At 41.0% G+C, this 14,474-nt stretch overlaps 1 protein-coding gene across 1 annotated transcript in view; it reads right to left on the bottom strand.

The window, feature by feature from the left end:
• The window catches only part of LOC110153462 (protein tyrosine phosphatase receptor type M), a 583,698-nt gene that overhangs the window by 49,221 nt on the left and 520,003 nt on the right, over positions 1–14,474 (bottom strand). The window contains exon 24 of the mRNA XM_055151363.1: positions 5,258–5,355. Within this exon, the coding sequence (XP_055007338.1) occupies positions 5,258–5,355 (98 nt within the window). The remainder of the gene's footprint in view (positions 1–5,257; positions 5,356–14,474) is intronic.

Below are 14,474 nucleotides of genomic sequence, written 5' to 3'. Positions count from 1 at the left end.
CTTGCAGGATTTGTGGGCGAGATTTATTAGGACAAACCGTGCAACGTTTTGGCACTAGGCCTTCATCAGGCAAAACGGACGCGGGTGAGAGCGTGAATGAAAACTATAATTCTACGCGGGCGGGAGCAGGACTGCACAACGTGGGGAGATCTCTAGTGTGGGGTCCTATTAGCATAATCATTCAGGGTCATAATTGGTGCTTTCACACCTCTGTGCCAGAACTGGCTATTTCTATTGTTTTCTTTGCTTGTTTAGATTTAGGTTTGAGGATGGAGTTGTAAACTGCGTTGCCCAATGGTACCTGACATTGCTGTAAACATCATCACAACACTAACATACTACCACATCCTATGAGAATCACAGATTAAGAAAATAAAATCAGAGAATGAAGTAATTTTGTGTAATATAAGACCTTTAACACACAAATCCCACAAATTGAAGCAGAGTTCGTCTCTCAAACAGAAAACACTCTGTTCTACCTTGTGATGTCATGTGGTTAGACAGGAAGTGCTCCAGTGTGTTTTTAAACTCCATAAACCTTCACTAAAATCATGTGGATAATCAGTCCTGCGATTGCCCATCTACAGAACACAAGATGTAGACAGTTGGGATGTAACAATATCCAAATCTCACGGTACAACATTTTCACGATATACATCTCATGGTACGATATTTACTGTGATATTTCTTGTGAATATGCTGCTTTTTCCACTTAAAATGCCTTGACAAAACTTAAAAGTGCTTAGAACTGTTATTTCTTGATGAGCGAAACAGCAAAGGATCATGGTCGATGTAGTTCTCTCTGTTTTTTTAGCTACTGCTGCAACATAACAATGAATTTAAGCAAAGAAACTTGTGATTCGATATATTGTGACAGCCCATAATATTACTTACATAATATGACTTTTGATGATACAGTATCACGATATTTTGGTTATTTTTACACCCCTAGTAGACAGACTTATAATAAAGGATTACTCAAACATGTGTGAATCAAATAAAAAACACAACTCCAGGTCTGTTTTTGAGGCGGTAACAACATTATAACATGACTTATAAGACAGATAAACAAGAGTAAATGTTGTGTTATATCAGACCTTTAAACCTGAACTGCAGCTCGTACTAAATACAATAAACCGAGAATACAATTTACTGCAAACTAGTCGTAGCTCCAGCCTTAGCTCCGCACAGCCCCTCGGCTCACATCGCAGCAGCGCGAGTGGCACTGGAGCGGGCACTGAACAGCCGGCGTGGGGGTCCCGGGTCCCTCAAGAGGATGGCACCGCAGCGGAGCAGGTGTGAGGAGGGGTACGGGGGAGTTGGCAGGGAGGTGGGACATCCTGATACTGAGTTACTGTAGAGGAACTGCCTAATGAGGTACCAGGAGAGGGACAAGTGAATCATGATCAGATCTGCGGAAATTAGGGAATCGGCGGGATCACCTGACCAGCCAAAACCACGCGCTTTGACAAAACGTTACAAAGACGAGCGGATCTGGAGCTGTATCTTGTCTCCCTGATTTTAGAGGGTGTGATTGACAGGCGGATTAACCAATCAGAGAGACACATGCTCCGTACATGTCAAAAGCATTGCTGCTTAAACGTAAAAAAAGAGAAAAACAAGAGCGCAGATTTTCTCAGAATCAACAATCGAAGCATCAAACCTTTACTTATCTCTGGTAAAATAAATTTTTTCTAAATGTAACAAGTTCGGACAGATGTTTTTTATGCTCTATTGTAAAAACTTTTCTGGATTTGATCAGAATGTAGAAGTGTGCACAGATTTTAGGGGCACGGAAAGGCGAGAGATTTAAAGATGGGGAGCTTTTTACCATGTTTGAATGTTGTTCCCTGATCAAAAACATGTCTGAAGAGGTTTTAGATGTCATCCATGCGTGTTTGAGTAATGCAGCGATCTCTTCCGGGGACTATTCAAACCACTACACTTCAACTTCACAAACCTGATGCGATGTGCAGTAGTTTCAGTAGCAAAATGCATTTTCGATTGTAAAGTGATAGTGCTCTGAAGGGGGAGTGAGTTTACTCAGAGCATCAAAAATGAAACTGAAATGAATATAGCATTTTCAAAACAATAAAAGGAAACATGGTGATCTCAATATGTTATGTGCAGAATATTCCCTCTAAGAAAGTGGTCTATTATTATTAGAAGTATTTGTACAAGATTTTACGAAAGCAGAGGAAAGACAAAGGAGAGAGAGGGAGGAGGGAAAGGAGAGGGTGAAGAGAGAAAGGAGGAGTGAGAGGACATAAGAAGTAAGAAGAGACAGAGGACAGAAAAGAAGTTAGGAGAGAAAGAGGAGAGACAAGGACAGAAGAGGAGAGAAGTTAGGACACAGAGAGAGAAGAGACAGAGGACAGAAAAGAAGTGAGGAGAGAAAGAGGAGAGGAAAGAGGACAGAAGAGAAGAGAAAAAGAGAGAGAGGGGGGACAGAAAAGAAGTGAGAAGAGAAAGAGAGAGGACTGAAGGGAAGAGAGGAGAGAGACAGGACAGGAGAGGAAAGAGTACAGAAGAAAAGTGAGGAGAGAGGGAGGAGAAAGAGAGGACAGAAGAGAAGAGAGGAGAGAGACAGGAAAGGAAAGAGGACAAAAGACAAGATAGGAGAGAGACAGGTGAGACAGAGAACAGAAGAGAAGTGAGAGAGGTGAGACAAGGACAGAAGAGAAGAGACAAAGAGAGAGAGAGAGAGGACAGAAAAGAAGTGAGAAGAGAAAGAGAGAGGACTGAAGGGTAGAGAGGAGAGAGACATGAGAGGAGAAAAAAGAGAGAAGAGAAGGTGAGAGGTGAGAGAGGAGAGACAGAGGACAGAAGAGAAGTTTTGAGAGAGAGAGAGAGAGAGAGAGGAGAGACAAGAACAGAAGAAAAAAGAAGTGAGGAGAGAGACGAGGGGACAGAAGAGAAGTGAGGAGAGAAAGAGGAGAAAGAGAGGACTGAAGAGAACACAGGAAAGAGACAGGAGAGACAGAGGAGAGAGGACAGAAGAGAAGTTAGGAGAGAGAGAGAGAGAACAGAAGAGAAGAGAAGTAAGGAGAGAGAGACGAGACAGAGGACAAAAGAGAAAAGAGAGGACATAAGAGAAGAGAGGAGAGAGAGGGAAGAGACAGAGGACAGAAGAGAAGTAAAGAGAGAGACAGGAGAGAAGTGAGGAGAGAAACAGGAGAGGAAAGAGGACAGAAGAGAAGATAAGAGAGAGAGAAAGAGACAGGACAGAAGAGATGAGAGAGACAGGAGAGGAGAGGAAAGAGAGGACATAAGAGAAGAGAAGAAAAAGAGGAGAGAGAAGGGACAGAAGAGAAGAGCAGTGAGGAAAGAGTAGAGCACATTTTTTTCGTATTAGTTAAACTGGCAGATATTGGGCTTGTGGAGTGGGACAGAACATCATATTAGAGGAAAACGTATTTAATTTAGTGAATATGGTCAAAATCCAAAAGGGTTAGTGTCATCTGTCCCTTTAAATCTGCTCGTCTCTCGTCTTCGGTGGGACACAGAGGTGGGACGTGTCTCCTGTCTCACTCCTGTATCGTGCAGTGTTACGAAGCCACTCGCATGAAACACAAGTCAGTCGCCTGGATGCCTCTGTGTTAATGAAGGCCATCCATCACTCCATCTCTCCTCTCTCTTTCTCTCCTTCCTCTCTTCTGTCCTCTCTCTCTCTCTATCAACTTCACAAATCTGACGCAATGTGCAGTAGTTTCATTAGCGAGCTGCATGCTGATCGTAAGGTGATAATGCTCTGAAGGGGGAGTAACTCAAACGTGACTCTTAATAATACAGTGTTTATGGTGAATATACACGGATTATTTGTTTATCAGCACAGCGGATACGCGCGCAACCTGAGTGCAGAAAGCGCCGCTGTCTGTGCGGTTTACATGAAGTTGCAATGGAGGCTAGAGATGTTGTCATTGCACTAAAACAGTTTATCGCCGTGTGATAAAACAAGTTACTGTATTTTTTGGACTATAAAATACTGCACTTAAAATCACTTAATTTTCTCAAAAATCGACAGTGCGCCTTATAATCCGGTGCCCCTTATGTATTAATTCTGGTTGTGCTTACTGAACTTGAACTGATTTTGAATGAATGAATGAATGTTTAAAAAAACGTAAATACATAGATATAACAAAAAAAGTAACTATTTCTATTCTATAATAACAGGCAAAATAAATGTTACGCCGAATTTTCCTTGTGTCTGAAAAAGGAGTGTGATTTTATGTGGTACACGGCGCTCAAAAATCTGTCAAAATGTTTTAGTATGACTTTGGTAAACTATGAAGCCGCACCGCTTGATGGATTGTCGGAGCATTACAGCTACCACAGTCAGGAGCCTCGTGGAGTAAAGGGTGAAGCATAGTTCTGCGTCGGCATTTATGACATCACTGAAATGCTACAGAGAATATATGTCCATTCATTCTATGAGTATGATCTGCAGACTTAGTCCGACAGAAGCGGACCACATCAGCGCACAAGGAAAAACCTGTTTTTTTTCAGTGCTTATTGTTTATGCAAATGAGCCATGTGGTTTTAAGTTTTGTTTCTGTAAAACGTAAACAAATGTGCGCAAAGCTGCATTAAACACATTATTACTCAATGTATATTTGAATCCTCCTCGTAGGAAATAAAAAACAAACTTAAAGGATCCACCCAGATTCACATTCATAATCCACATTCACCAAGACAGGGAGGCAACACCGAGCGAATTACGCCACGATCTGACAACGGATCACGGACGCCTGGACTAAGGGATCAGTCTCAAGTGTCGTCCGTTTGTTTCGCTTAATACGCCTTATAATTTGAGGCATCTTATGTATGAAAATAGATGACAAAATTCAACATTACTGATATTGCGCCTTATAATCTGAAAAATCCAGTATGATGCTAAATTAACATGAGTAAGCGGGGTACGTCTTAAAAACCCGTATGCGTTAAATGCGGGTGAGTGCGTAAATGACGAGAAGAAATGGCCCAAACTTCAGTAGCCGGGCGTCCACTTACACCTGATCGATACAACTAGCCCCGGGAGAGCCTGAAATCTGCAGAAATCCTACAAAACACTGACATGATACCAGACAGGACAGCGGATCTTTCTGCAGGAGACATGCGACAGACCGCAAACTGACATAGCCTAATAGTGCTTCTCTAAGGTTTTCAGAACAATAAAAGGTAACATGGTGATCTAAATATGTGTTAGTAGTTAAGCAGACTGGGGTAAACTGGGGTAAACGTCTGATCCGGTACTCACCCGTCCCACTTCCACCAGGTTGGTCACCATGACGATCGCTGCCGTGTTCTCCTGCCAGACCATCCTCCAGAAGTCGAACACCGTCTCCTGCATCGGCCCTGGGAAACAGAAACATAAAAGATGAAACTTTGATGGGTAAAAATATTGGTGAAATCTTGAAATATCTCTGCTGTAAAAAAAAAAAAGTAAATAAGAGTTCAAATAGAGAGATGGTATCGCTTTGTCGGTAATGCTCCATAGTATGACATTAAATTAATCTTAAACTGTAACTTGCAGGGAAAAAAAAATAAGTTCACCTCAATCATCCTCATACATTTATTTAGAAAAAAGAGAAGTGTCTTGCCAAACGCTTAATGCTCCAATAAATGTCAAATTAAGATAGAGGACACTTGGCTGTTCAATTTGAGGACTTTTATTCTAGTTAAAAGGTTTGAGAATTTTGGTTTAAATTGTTAATCGCTATAGCAACAGTCCTAATTTCTAATCATTTTTGAAACCCATAGATATATGAATTTAAAATGGCTATATTATGCTATTTTCTGATCTATTTTGTGTATCGGGAGTTGTGTTTTGTTTCATTCACACATGGTTAACGCACAAATCCTGCATATTTAGACTGAGTTTTTCGCTCAGACAGAAACACAGGAAGTGCTCCACTGTGTTTTCAAACTCCATACACCTTCACTAAGAATCATTTGGATGATTTCAGCCCTGGAATTGCCAATTTCTGCTGAAGTAAAGGTAAAAGTTAACTTGCAAACTACCACTACATGACATCACAAGGTGGAACAGAGCATTTTGAGCTTTGGGGATAAATATAAAGACAGAGATAAATAAACCAGGATTACTCAAAGATGTGTGAAGATTACGGCTAGGTATCATCAAGAAGTTGCCCATACGATACATTCCTCGATACAGTGAGTTTTCGATTTGATACGATTCAAAACGATATATTTCAAATCAATTTGATAAAAAAATAAAGCCTTACTCATAGTTGTGATACTAAAAATCTTTGTGAAACCACTTCTTGTGCAAAGTTCATATGAAACTAACCCATTTTAATCCTCAAAATAGTAAAATATGTCAAATTTGTTGCATAAAAAAGTTTCCTTCCTCCAAATAAGCAACAAAACTGTAGTGCTGCAACAAAATTATTTAGTAAAATAAACAAAAAAATTATGGTAAATTTTGTTAAACCACGTCTTGTGCAAAGTTCATATGAAACACAAACATTTTAATCATCAAAACCGTCAAAAGCATCAAAAGTGAAAATGTCAAATGTGTTGCATAAACGAGTTTTCTTCCTCTAAGAAAACAGCAAAACTGTAACGCAGTAACAAAATAATTGAGTAAAATAAACCAAAAAATACTCTTGGCGATATATCGATACAGCAGCCCACAATATCGATACTGTATCATCACATTAAACGATACGATATATTGGTATTTTGACATTTTTGCACACCCTTAGTGAAGAAAACAAAACACAACTCCAGGTGTGTGTTTATATTTTCCATTTTGTGTAATATAGGACCTTTATAAAAATCTACACAAAGCTTCTTCCAGTTTGAAAATCACTCAAGTATAGTCGCATTTGTGTATTTATATTTGCAAGCGTCGCACATTTTTTTCTTTAGCTACAAATATCCGCGCAGTAATCCCCCGGTCGCTCACGCAGACAGATCAGACGGCGTAACAAAAACGCGCTGCCCGGCTTTAGGAGTATTACGGTAACACGCTCACAATGCATTTTAATAGAGCACTTTCTCCCATTCAGACGTGCAGGTTTATTTATAGTGCTACTACAGCCGAGTGCTTCGTCAACAGAGGAGGGCTTAAACCGCAGGGAAGATAGGAATAAATCTCATTTGTACTTTACTGTAAACAACGGGGGGGAGGGAGGGATGGGGCGGGCGCAAGAGTAGTACTTCTAAATATTACTTCAGTGAACTATCGGCTGCAAAAAAAACAAAAACAAAACTCATATACAAAAGCTTCGATGTTATGGCCTTTCCTGGAATGTTCCACCGTATAAATAAAATGTGTCTATCTCCATGGAAACAAGCAAGTGAAGAAGTTACAGGTTAAATCTGTGGAGGTGACGCAGGTTTTTCTAGTTGTTTTTGTGCGCTGAATGCACCTGTAATAGAATAAATGCAAAACATACACGTTTAAAGACGACCCGTTGTGTTTTGATTAAGCAAATTAAATGAATATTCTGATTTAAAATGTCCAAAATGTCACAGTGTCATAAATTATAAAGACATAGTGAATACAAATATAATGTGTTCCTTAAAATTGATGGATTCTGCACAACTTCATGTGGGTAAGATGAACAGAAGGTTGGGCTAAGAGTTCTTTTCCAAGTTTTTTTTTTTATTTTCCAAAAGTTTTAAACCATTTTCCCAACACAAAAGTAGAATTACCCACCCACATGCTCCTCGACCACTCTCTCTCTCTCTTTCTCATTCTCCATCTCTCTTTCTCTCTACACCTTCTTTCTTTGCTTCTTCATCTCCCATTCCTCTCTCTTTATCTCTCCATCTCACTTTCTCTCTCCTCACTCTCGTCACTTTCTTTCTCTCTCCATTTATCTATCTTTCCTTCTTCTCTCTCTCTTTGTTCTCTTTACGTCTCACTCTCTCCATCTCTCTTCGCGCTCTGTGTCTCTTCATCTCTCTCTTTCTCTCTCCTTCTCTTTCTTTCCACTCTCTCCGTTCTCTTTCTCTCTACATCTCACTCTTTCCATCTTTTCCGTCTCTCTATAGCTCTCTCATTTCTCCTATCTATTTCTCATTCCTTTCTCTTTCTCTCCATCTCTTTGCTCTTTCTAATTCTCTCTATCTCCATCTCTTTCTCTCTCCTCTGTCTCTTCACTCTCTCATCTCTCCTCTCCATCTTTTTTTCCTCTTTGTTCTTTTTCTCTCTCCATCTTTCTTCGCTCTCCGACTCTCTCCATCTTTTCCATCTCTCTGTTTGCTCTCTTTATCTCTCTCTCTCTCCATCTCTCTTTGTCTCCTCTCTCTTCACCCCTTTTCTCTCTTCTTGTTCTTCACTCTCTCCGACTCTCTCCATCTCTCCTCCCCATCTCTCACCCCCTCCATCTTTCTTCACTCTCTCTGACTCTCTCCGTCTTTCCTCCTTCTCTCTCTTTCTCTCTCCTAGAAGAGAGAGGAGAGAGAAAGTAATGAAAGAGAAAGAGACGGATTCTGATTTTCTTTCATTACTTTCTCTCTCTTCACTCTTTCCCTCTACTCTCTTGGCTCTCACCATCTCTCCTCACCCATCTCTCTTCCCCTTCTCGTCTCTCTCCATCATTTTCCACTTTCTTTCACTCTCTCTTCATCTCTCTTTCCACAGACGTATCTCGTCCTGGGCAGCAGCACGCGAGTCGACCGCCTCCGAACAAACGAGCGCAGAGCCACTCAGCCGCTCCCATATTTAAAACTCCACTGAGCAATAATTGAAGATTGATAGGAATTTAATTATTATTGGGCTTAATTAAAATGATTAATATTAGTTTTAATCAAGAAGTGAGTGGGGGGGAAAAATGGCTTCTGACAATTTAATTAGTGAATGCAAATGTTGGCAGTTTGGAGTAGTCACCTGGAGACATGACACTAAAGCACAAAGGAGTCCAATAAGCAACGTATATAGGCCAAAGATGGTTTCAATTGTGTTTAAAATCCACTTTTTGAGCTTTTTACCGCGTCCGAAGAGGTTTTAGAAGTCATTCATCCATGTTTGAGTAATTTAGTGATCTCGTCCCATCTTCCTTCTATTTGGACTCACGCTCCCGTCTAAAAAAAAAAAAGTGACGCTACAATTTTTCTTTTCATTATTTACAACCAAATCCTCAAACTAGCCTCATTTTTCTAGTTATTTATATATTTGGTATCTTCCGTATGTGTCTAAAATGTAGAAAGTGGTAAGAAAAAAGAAAATGTATATCGTTCATATCGTTAAGAAGTGGCTGATACGATACATGCAGTACCTCGATACATAGGCCACGATACGATAGATATGTCAAAACCGTGAGCTTTCGATTCGATATGATATTTTTTCCAATCGATCCAATATGGTTCAGTTAAAAAATAAAGGCTAAATCATGTCTGTGATCGTAAAAGTCTTTGTTAAACCACTTCTTGTGCAAAGTGAATATAAAACACAAACATTTTAATCCTCAAAACACTGAAAATGTCAAATGAGTTTCCTTCCTCTGAACAAACAACAAAACTGTAGCGCTGTAACAAAATAATTTAGTAAAAATTACCAAAAAAAACAAAAACTCTTGCGATATAACAATACAGCAGCCAATGATATCGATACTGTATCATCACATTAAACGATACGATATATCGATATTTCAATATTTTTGCACGACCCTATATGTGATTAGTCTGATTCATCAGCTGGTTTCACTTCATGGAAACCGTCTGACCTCGCAGCATTAGATTTCGTTCGCTTGACAGTAGGTGGGTACTTTTTTTATTTAACCAATTGCTATTTGGGCATGACGTATGTAATGCAACACTAATGGGGTTAACTGGTATATTAAGCTTTTCCCAAATCCTGTAGGAAGAAGGACAATAATTTCCCTCTGATAAAATTCACCAAACATTCTCTTTGTTCCAGCTTTAAATCCTCGATCTCGGGAATCGTTCCCAACACAGAATGTACTATGGCTCTTCACTGATTGGCTGGTGCCCAGACTCTCACTTCCAGGGTTCTTGCAAACCGTCTAGTGTATTTTGACTCCTGACCTAGTCGCTGGAGAGAAATGAAATTGAGCAGAGGCACTAGGTGGCACCAGCCTGGCTAAAATGTGATGTTTTTTTATGTATCAAATGTAGAAAGTGGTAAAAACGTAGAAGAAAACTGAGTGAGAGGATCCAAACTTCAAATGAAACAGAAAACGTACACCAAAGTTCTTGTAGAGGTGCAAATGCAAGGAACAGCAACCTCAAAGTGAAAAAAAAAATGCATAGAACACTCAGATGGTCGGTGTCCAAAAGCTTTTTATTTAAATTTTTTTTTATAATGTTTTGGCAAAAAAGCCTTTGTCGATATTCGATATTTGTCTTGCTTTGGACTACAATTTACTCTACTTTGTAAAGGAGAAACAGACTTACTGGATGTGTGAATGTTTGGAACAGAGTCTGGACATTTAGTTGTTTTGTTTTTTTTCTTCTCTCACGTAGGTTTAGTTTCCATATCTGACGACGGCTTTTTTTTTTTTTTTTGCAGAAACGTTATTTAAAACTGAGTGCGCTGTGCATTTTTTCACTTTTATATGGTAGTGTACATCACCCACGCTCCTACACAACAAAAATACACAAAAACATGACAGAAAACTGTGCACTACAACTTCACAAACCTGGCGCAATGTACAGTAGTTTAATTAGCAGGACGCACGCTGATTGTTTTGTGATAGCGCTCTGAAGGAGAGAGTAAAAGGAAACAAAGGTAACATGATGATCTAAATATGTTACGTTTTAAAACTCTCTTTAACTCCTAATTGTAAGTCTAAGGAGAAATATGACTTGTATTTTGTGGAAGTACAGTAAACTTTGTGAAGGATAAACAGACTTGCTGGATGTGTGAACGTTTGGCGCAGAGTTTGGACATTTCGGCGTTTCTTTTCTCACATTGGTTCGGTTTCCATGTGGCTCGGTGTCTTGATTGTATCCACAGGACCCTGGTCCACTGTTCCAGCGTCTGCGGTCCGTCCAATCACGAGCGCCGACCCGCTGCAGCCGCCCACGCCTACACGCCCACTACAGCTCTCCTTCTCTTCCCTCGCTTTCCTTCTCTCTCTTCCTCTCTCCTTTGTTTATCGCTTTCTCTTTCTTACTCAGTTTCTTCTGTCTCTTGTGTCTCTCTCATTGCTGTCTTCCTCTCTCCATCTCTTTCTTTCAATCTCTCTTACTCTCTCTCCATCTATTTTCACCCTCTATCTCTTTTCCTGTCCTTTTTCAGTCTTTGATTCTCTCTTCCTCTCATCCCTCCCTCGTTATCTCCCTCTCTCTTCCTCCCTCTTTCATCCCCTCTCTCCATCTCTTATCTCTTTCTCTTCTCTCACCATCTCTTCATCCTCTCTTCCTCCATCTCTTTCCTGTCATCCCGTCTTTCTTTCCCTCTCTCTCCATCTGTTTTCCCTCTTTCTTTCTCTCTCTCTCTCCATCTCTTGTCTGTCGCTCTCTCCATCTCCCCTCACCCTCTCTTCCTCTCTCTCTCCATCTCTTTCTTTCAATCTCTCTTACTCTCTCTCTCCATCTATTTTCACCCTCTTTCCCTTTTTCCCTCTATCTCTCTTTCCTGTCTTTCAGTCTTTCCCTCTCTCTTCCTCCCTCTTTCACCCCCTCTCTCCATCTCTTATCTCTTTCTCTTCTCTCACCATCTCTCTTCATCCTCTCTTCCACTCTCCTCCCTCCATCTCTTTCCTGTCATCCCGTCTTTCTTTCCCTCTCTCTCCATCTGTTTTCCCTCTTTCTTTCTTTCTTTCTTTCTCTCTCTCCATCTCTTGTCTGTCGCTCTCTCCATCTCCCCTCACCCTCTCTTCCTCTCTCTCTCCATCTCTTTCTTTCAATCTCTTACTCTCTCTCTCCATCTATCTTGACTCTCTCCATCTATTTTCACCCTCTTTCCCTTTTTCCCTCTATCTCTCTTTCCTGTCATTCAGTCTTTCCTTCTCTCTCTCTCTTCCTCCCTCTTTCACCCCCTCTCTCCATCTCTTATCTCTTTCTCTTCTCTCACCATCTCTCTTCATCCTCTCTTCCACTCTCTCCCTCCATCTCTTTCCTGTCATTCCGTCTTTCTTTCCCTCTCTCTTCCATCTGTTTTCCCTCTTTCTTTCTTTCTTTCTTTCTTTCTTTCTCTCTCTCCATCTCTTGTCTGTCGCTCTCTCCATCTCCCCTCACCCTCTCTTCCTCTCTCTCTCCATCTCTTTCTTTCAATCTCTCTTCCTCTCTCTCTCCATCTCTTTCTTTCAATCTCTCTTACTCTCTCTCTCCATCTATCTTGACTCTCTCCATCTATTTTCACCCTCTTTCCCTTTTTCCCTCTATCTCTCTTTCCTGTCTTTCAGTCTTTCCTTCTCTCTTCCTCTCTTCCTCCCTCTTTCATCCCCTCTCTCCATCTCTTATCTCTTTCTCTTCTCTCACCATCTCTCTTCATCCTCTCTTCCACTCCCTCCCTCCATCTCTTTCCTGTCATCCCGTCTTTCTTTCCCTCTCTCTCCATCTCTTGTCTGTCGCTCTCTCCATCTCCCCTCACCCTCTCTTCCACTCTCTCCCTCCATCTCTTTCCTGTCATTCCGTCTTTCCTTCCCTCTCCCTTTCATCCTTCCCTCATCCCTCCCTCTTTCACACTATCTGTTTTATCTCTTTTTTCTATCTCCTTCTCTCATCCCTCCCTTTTTCACTCTCTCTCCATCTGTTTTCCCTCTTTCTTTCTCTCTCCCTCTCCCATCCCTCCCTCTTTCACTCTGTTTTATCTCTTTTTTCTATCTCCCCCTCTCTTCCCTCTCTCCTCCCCATCTCTCGCTTTTAATCTCTTACTCTCTCTCTCCATCTCTCTTCCCTGTTATTCCATCTTTCTTTCTCTCCTTCCTTCACTCTCTCTCTCCATCTATTTTCCCTCTCTTTCTCTCACCCTCTGTTATCCCTCTCTTCCCTCGCCCCCTCCATCTCTTTCTTTCAATCTCTTACTCTCTCTCGTCTCGTAATTCTTTTTCTCTCTCTCATCCCTCCCTCTATCTCCTTCCTTCACTCTCTCTCCATTTGTTTTCCCTCTTTCTTTCACCCTCCCTCTTTCACTCACTGTTTTATCTTTTTTCTCCCTCCCTCTCATCTCTCTCTTCCCTCTCCATCTCTTTCTTTCAATCTCTTCCTCTCCATCTCTTTCCTGTAATTCTGTCTTTCTTCCTCCCTCTTTATCTCCTTCCTTCACTCTCTCTCTCCATCTGCTTTCTCTCTTTCTTTCTTTCTTTCTCTTCTCTCTCCACCCCTTATTTCTCTTCATCGCTTTTCACGCTCTCTCCATCTTTCTCTCATGTCATTCTTTCTCCATTTCTCACCCCTCCTCCTTGCTCCAACTCCTTTCTCCATCTTCCTCTCTCCTCTCTCCCTTCCTTCTTCTCTCTTTGTCCCTTTTCCTCATCCCTCTTTCTCTCCATCTTCCTCTCTTCCCTCTCTCCGTGTCGTTCGTTGGTAGAGGAGGGACAGTGGTGGACATGTGGTGTGTAGGCCTGCACTAACACAATAACACTTGGCATCCTGCGCTCACTTGTTCCAATGGGAGTTTATTAGCAGCACGCGCTTCCACAAACACAGCCACACACGGAGAGAAAGAAAGACAGAACGAGAGAGAGAGAGAGAAGGAAAGGAACAGAAAGCGAGGAGAGAAAGTCGGGAGAACTTGATAATATTCAACAGGGAGACAATATGGCTCCTGTGATTAGGTGGAGACAAAGAGGAAGTTTTTTTTTTTTTTTTTACCGCAGCTCCATTGTTCAGAACGCCCACAGTTTTACACCACTTTTGTCTGTTTTTCATCCTTACATTAATAGAGTCAAGAAAAAACAACAAAGAGGAGATCTACAGGAGGTGCGCGGCTTGAATTTGTATTAAAACTGATCATGACGGTAGTTCAGTGTTAATTTAACTTATTACGTTACTTTAAATTCTTACGTGCAGACTTCTTGACCTGTCGGCTGATTTAAACAAACATGTCCCCGTCTTCCCGTCGGGAGAAAACATGTGACGACCGGAGTTTTGCGAGGATTCACATGGTTCGAAGGGACGTAGTTAAGACCAGTGTTGGGGAGTAACAGATTACATGTACCGGAGTTATGTAATCAGAGTACAAATTATGAGGAACTGTATTCGGTTACAGTTACTGTTTCAGTGAGTGGTAATTGAATTACAGTTACTTTGTTGAAATAAATGGATTACACAGCGGTATTTTCCTGTTTTCACATTTTGGGCTATTCCCTTTTTTTTTTTTTTTTTTCTTTCCGGTAATTCCACTCATTGCCAGGACACTAAACCAGGTCTAAACCAGGTCTAAAACCAGGTCTAAAACCAGGTCTAAAACCAGGTCTAAAACCAGGTCTAAAACCAGGTCTAAACCAGGTCTAAACCAGGTCTAAACCAGGTCTAAAACCAGGTCTAAAACCAGGTCTAAAACCAGGTCTAAAACCAGGTCTAAACCAGGT

This window comes from Boleophthalmus pectinirostris, unplaced genomic scaffold, assembly GCF_026225935.1.
Source record: "Boleophthalmus pectinirostris isolate CB_2022bp ecotype Guang Dong unplaced genomic scaffold, ASM2622593v1 HiC_scaffold_16, whole genome shotgun sequence".
Lineage (NCBI taxonomy): Eukaryota > Metazoa > Chordata > Actinopteri > Gobiiformes > Gobiidae > Boleophthalmus > Boleophthalmus pectinirostris.
Note: the sequence above shows the minus strand (reverse complement) of the source record. Positions and strands in the feature narration are given on the sequence as shown.